The 6,000-nt window shown below is 40.2% G+C and overlaps 1 protein-coding gene across 1 annotated transcript in view; it reads right to left on the bottom strand.

Moving 5' to 3' along the window:
* Positions 1-532: 532 nt before the first annotated feature.
* Positions 533-6,000, bottom strand: part of tmtopsb (teleost multiple tissue opsin b) — a 47,134-nt gene continuing 41,666 nt past the window's right edge. Inside the window, exon 4 of the mRNA XM_085468008.1 lies at positions 533-2,477. Within this exon, the coding sequence (XP_085324134.1) occupies positions 2,181-2,477 (297 nt within the window). The 3' untranslated portion in view covers positions 533-2,180. The remainder of the gene's footprint in view (positions 2,478-6,000) is intronic.

The raw sequence follows: 6,000 nt of genomic DNA, 5'->3' as shown, positions 1-6,000 counted from the left end.
CTTGATATGATGTTCTTCTGCTTCCCTGGCCGCTGTATCTGTGGGGCTGGCGTTGTAGTGTCCTGAGTATGCCCAGCATACTCCAGTGGATGATGAGAGTCATAGTAAAATGGACTGATTCTTATATAGCGTTTCTACTCTCCCAGAGTACTCAAAGCGCTGTATACAACATGCCACATTCACCCAATCACACCCATTCTCACAAGCACTGACTCTAAACCGAGTGCTTTTCTAACGACATTCACACACATTCACACTCCGATGGATGCATCGGAGGTAGTATCTTGCCCAAGGATACTTGGCATGCAGACTAGAGGAGCCAGAACCACCAACGTTCCGATCAGTAGGTGACCTGCTCCACCTCCTGAGCTACAGCCACCCCGGAACCTTAAATAATTAGTCAACCCCAAGGATCAGGTCCCCCAGCACAGAGTAATATAGTGTATGTTGTTAAGTGCCACAGGATTGCCATGATTTATACATCAGCGAACCTAAACAATCTCTGGCTAAGCAAATGGCACCACACGGTATAGCTAACTCGCCAGGCCGGCAGTGTATTCACACCTACAGACAAGTGGACACTCTTTCAGTGATGAGGATGTACACACCTGGACATTGAAGGCCATTTATGTGAAAAGGGAAAGACCATCTCTGAATCGAGGAGGGGGCCTAAGGATACATCTTTTCCCATCTTACAATGCTGTGATTGCAGACATTCCCCAACTCTCTGTGAATGGGTCAGTGGTTGCTGATCAATGGTCATGACACTTTGCATATTAATGATCAAGGAACTGACCTCACAGCCCATAATCCCTTTAGTGTGCTAGTCTCAGTTATTATGCAAATGTACTGTTTGTGAGGTTGGGGAAACCTGCAGTCAGCTGGGACTAAAGAAGTCACTTGGATGAGTGACAAAACGTTTGTCCCAATGTAAACACTACGTCCAGTTGAACAGAATGAACTTTTTGGGATTCCCCCTTTGCACAAACAAAACAAAATGAAAAAAAAAAAAAAAAACAGGGATAGTAATCATCACCAAACAATTCAGTGGTTCTGCAAAATGTTCCTGAATTGGTTCTGTTAGTTACCGTACATAAAAAAACCACACACATATCCATACAAGCAAAAAGCTTAGCTTTTTTAAGCACTCTGTGGTTTTTTTCATTTCTCTTTGTAATTGATTTACCGGCACATCTTCCTCTCCATTGGGACATCTGAATCATTAAAGTGCAGTCGTGCTTATTTCCATACCCATTACTGACATACTAGCAGTGGCCTAATAAACATGCTAATTACACACACACACACACACACACACACACACACACACACACACACACACACACACACACACACACACACACAAATATACACATCTGAATACACGCAAATAAAGGGTTTAATTTCAAACGCAATTAATTACATAAAGACACATACTTGCAAACACATTACAATGTGCTATAAACCATTTAGTAAATCTGTATATACAGCTAGTAACTGCTAAATAATGGGGGCTCAAATCAAAGTGTTGTCGATGTATCCGTTCCAAATGCACTGTTGTTAAAACCAAGCATGAGTCCGTCCACAAAAACAACCATTATGTAAGCAGAGCCCCCATCTCATCGTGATTAAACAATTAGTAAAAGCGAATATCCACTTTTTCTAAAACAGCAGGCTTCTTGTTTTGTAATCTTCCTCTCCACATTGGCACTGCGTGGGTCATGTTCTGACCATACATCCCTGACCATTTCTGCAGAATTAGGTAGAATTATCCGTCTTCCAGTGTGAAAGAAATACATGGTCCTTAATGGTAAACTTTAGGCAGAGGTAAGTGAGCTTTAATGCAACATTTGTGCTCTTGTGTACAATGGATGTGATTATGTCGGATACCTCCTAATGGCAGAAGTGTGTGGTTTTAACACATAGCACTCTGTGTAGCCCTAATCTTCAAATCTGTCTTCTGATTTGTACACAGAGCCTCTATCCCTGTTTGCCGACCTCACACAGCAATGATAACCTGTTCTGGGCATCCCAGCTTGTATTTAAAACTCCCACTGCGGTCCCACTGCAATCGTTCTTTCCAGCTATTAAGAGGATTTGTTTCTTAATTGGAGACCTGTTCTCCCGCTCGTTTGCGCCTTCTTGTTTCTCTGAGCAGTCACCTCCTGTTGTCTCTGTTTTTATTCCCTATAGTGAGCCACCAGAATCAGTTTAGGTTTGAGGCTGACAGCAGTAGGAGTTTGGGAAACCACACAGTCTCTTTTTGTTGGAGATTGAGCCACGTGATTGGCTTCCTGCGAGGACTCATGAATGGAGTGGGGTGTGGGCAAGGCTGTGGATGGAGCGGCGGCAAACACCTGGGGTTCCTTCTCATGGCGGTTGGAGCGGAATGTCTTAGTCACCCGAGAAAACGTCTTTAAGGTGGAGCTCTGCTCAGGGATGGAGCAGCTGAAGAATGCTGTGAAACACCTGTAAAACTACACAAAAACACACAGACACACACAGGATTAGCCGCAGAGTGGTAATGAGTTTGTTAATGGCTGAAATCTGTAGATTTGGGTGTTTGGTTAGGAGGTAAAAGAGGTGAACGTGACTGCAGGTGACTTTTGACTTGATGAATATTAAGATCTCTGATCACCTTTTCACCTCACCAGATAAAGCTTGTAACCTCTTACCAGAAAGAAGGCCAACTTTTTCTAAGCACATTTTGCAATATGTGTAATATATTGAATAAATGTTTTAATCAAATGCCACTACTCAAAGCTTAATAAAAAGGATATCGAAGAATAAACATGATATAAAAATGATATAATTCCCACAAGAGACATAACAAGACTTGTTTCAGTAGTTTGCAGTAAAATTTAGGAATAACTTAAGCTGCTTTAGACTGAATAGAACTGTGGTACATCTACACACTGCTTTGCAACCCACCTCAATGCCAATTCACCCTTTCATGACTAAATAATTCAGTGTCACCTCTGTCACTGATGCTTGCTTTTTTGTGTTGAATACAGATTACTGAAGTTCAGAATAACCATCTTATTTTGACTTCCAGGGGTAAAATCCTAATGCATGCTGTAATGACATAGTACTATGAGTAGAAACAGGTTTGGGCTCCAAGAAGTGACTGACAGCGTTCCGTTACGTTTGCGTGTGTTTTATGCTGCTGCACATCAGATGCTTTCCGCATGGTTTTGCATGGTGGATGGTGCTTTTCTGCAATCATAATTGACTTGACTCTGGACAAGATGTTGATGAGGAATTGAACCACATATCAGACCAAATGCCACTGATCTTCAGTCCAGTTTGTGTGTAATTTGGCATACTTCAGCCTTTTCTCACTGTTTCCCTTCCTTAAGAATGCGTTTTTGACAGCCATCCTTCCACTGAGTCCATTTCTGATGAGGGTTGAGCAAACAACAGATGGATCGACTCAAAGGGCAGCTGTATCTCTCAGGCCCTGAGTCAGGTCTTTGCTGTATTTTTTCCCCTTTTTCTTAAGGACGTGCCTTTCAGATACTTTTATTTTGCTGTAAATAATGCTTTAGGATATCAGTACACACAGCACACCGTTCTGTGATATATCGTGTTTTCAGCTAAAGCTCTTTGGGAATCCCTTTGTTGGATCAAAAGTGCTGTTTCATGCCTGTCTGACGGTTACCTTTTGTAATTTTTAGACAGATCACTAATAACGATGTGATTGAAGATCCTGAACTGAAAATGAGTGAAAAATCAGACAACATCCAAAGAAAAACTAGGAAAAGAGATTCAAAAAGGATGGACAAGTTTTGCACAATACTGTAAATCCTGTACTTACTAGTAGTAGTAATAGTATTTAACTGAGGTTTGCACTGAGTATAAAAAGTGAAACAGACAGCACAGCAGAAAGACTGGAAAACAATGGAGAAAAAAAGTAATAGTAATCATTCGGCAATAACAGCAAACACTGAAAATACTGATAAGAATAGATGTTTCTCTCCAGTGTTCATAACTTTGGTATATTTCAGATATTTGTTAACAGAAGTGTATTAATGTAAGGAATAAGAGACAGCAACGAAATGACCAAGAGATCAGAACTAACTGGATGTTGCACAGACAGAAATACCATTTAATGATAATCATAGTGAAGTCATTGAAAAATAAGAGGAGGTTTGCAATTACACACTTTCAAGTTTTCTGTCTTCTGCATGTTTTGAGTCCGGCAGGCATCCCCTGGATAAACGTAGTGTACTTAGTATACTCCCCAGTTCCACATGTATACTTAAAGTCTACTACATTTCCCCAGGGTGCTGCAGATCAAACAAGCGTGCTGCATGAAACACGACACCTCGGCATGCAGTTTCCTCCAGCATGTTAGCACCCTTTGAAAATGTAGACACCCACTTATTGATATGACAAATGAGACCAGTTTGTAGTGCTTTTTAACTAAGACACTTGAGCAATTGGCTGATAATTCCTCATATGAGCCAATTAATTTCTGTTACCCTGAGGAAATTATGCAGCTTTCAAAATTAGCTGTGTGCTTTAAATCTGCTCGTCTCAAATCCCAGTGTGTTAATCAACTAGAGAGATGTGCCTGGGGGAGAAAAAAAAAGAAAATGTTGGTTTGAAAGTAAAACCGCAGAGAAAAAAGAAAAGGAGAGAAGTGGGAAGGAGAAATTGGGGAGGAAGGAGGGCGAGCTGACGTCAGGTGGGATTACAGCTGAGATCAGACACAGACTGGGATCTTATGATGAACTGATGAGTGACCAAATCCTCACCTGCCACTCCAAACCTGTGGGAGTGATTAACACAAATGAACATGTGATACCACCTTGATGTGAAGTGTGGTCTTTAATGCAAGAGACTGGGGTTGGTGGGTGGGAGCGATGATGTGAGGGTTTCACAGTTGGTGGTGTGTTTTTCATCTTCGATGGGCGTCTGCAGCTATTCTTTGCAGTGCAGTGTTGAAAACAAAAGCCAGGCTCATTCAAGGGATTTACTTTATTTTTCAGACGTATGAAATAACACCTGGCAGTGTTAATAAACATGCTCAATATCATCATTTCTATTGTGCAGAAGTTCTGGTGGTATACAGCAAATAGGAGTTTGCAAAAGGTAAATAAATAGACAGTCGTTTTATTATTTCAAGACAAACTGGAAAATCTATTAAACCTCTAGAGTTTGTGCTGTGCTGGAAAGGTGTTCACAAGAATAGAGCCCACATTTATGATTCCAAGAGGAACTTATTTATTAACTTATTTCAGTCATGTATACTGTTAAAACCTCTGATGCTCGTATTAATGTGGCCAGAGTTTCAAATAATGAAGTAAAAATGCAAACAAACCCTATAACTCCAAAACTTTAAATACTCCAAACACTATGCTACTTTTTCCTGAAGAGATATGTAGCCCTCACAGCACACCAGAAAACATTAGTAAAAACTGGCATTAGTAATACTAATCCATACATTGAAACACTTAAAAGGGACGATTTTCTGCTGAATAAGTACTTTTAATTATTTATGTACAGTTGGCCAGTCATACATTTTATCTGTAGGTGTTTTTACATTGTTTTATTGCTCAGTGAATAGTTCTACAAAAGAAAAAGAAAATACCTCCAACACACGACATTGGCAGCTAATGTTAAACATTTTGCAGCTCACTATATAGGAAATACTATTTTACAATTCCTCAGCCAGGAAGCAACGCTAAAAGATGAAGACGTCCATACAGAGTGCAGCAAGATGCAGGCAGTGAGCACACAAAAGGAATAAAATGCATGTTGTACAAAATCATGAAAAGGTCCAATTTACCTTGGTATACTGTGGAGGAAGGTTTTTTTTTTGTGTGATTGCCCTATTCACAAAATGTTGTTGTCTCCACTAAACTATGACATCATTGTGGATATTAAAAGCAATAAAAACGCTTGGAAAAAACAGACCTGCTTGTGTGGTAGCCTGCTTACATGCTGATGGTGGTTATATTGATTTCTTTATTTGATTTCTCTCAGCTTTGGTAA

The sequence above is a fragment of the Copadichromis virginalis genome, linkage group LG9 (assembly GCF_057382275.1).
Source record: "Copadichromis virginalis isolate Kocher_CV1m ecotype Utaka linkage group LG9, C_Virginalis_male_GT1.1, whole genome shotgun sequence".
Classification (NCBI taxonomy): Eukaryota; Metazoa; Chordata; class Actinopteri; order Cichliformes; family Cichlidae; genus Copadichromis; species Copadichromis virginalis.
This window is presented reverse-complemented; position numbering and strand designations above follow the sequence as displayed.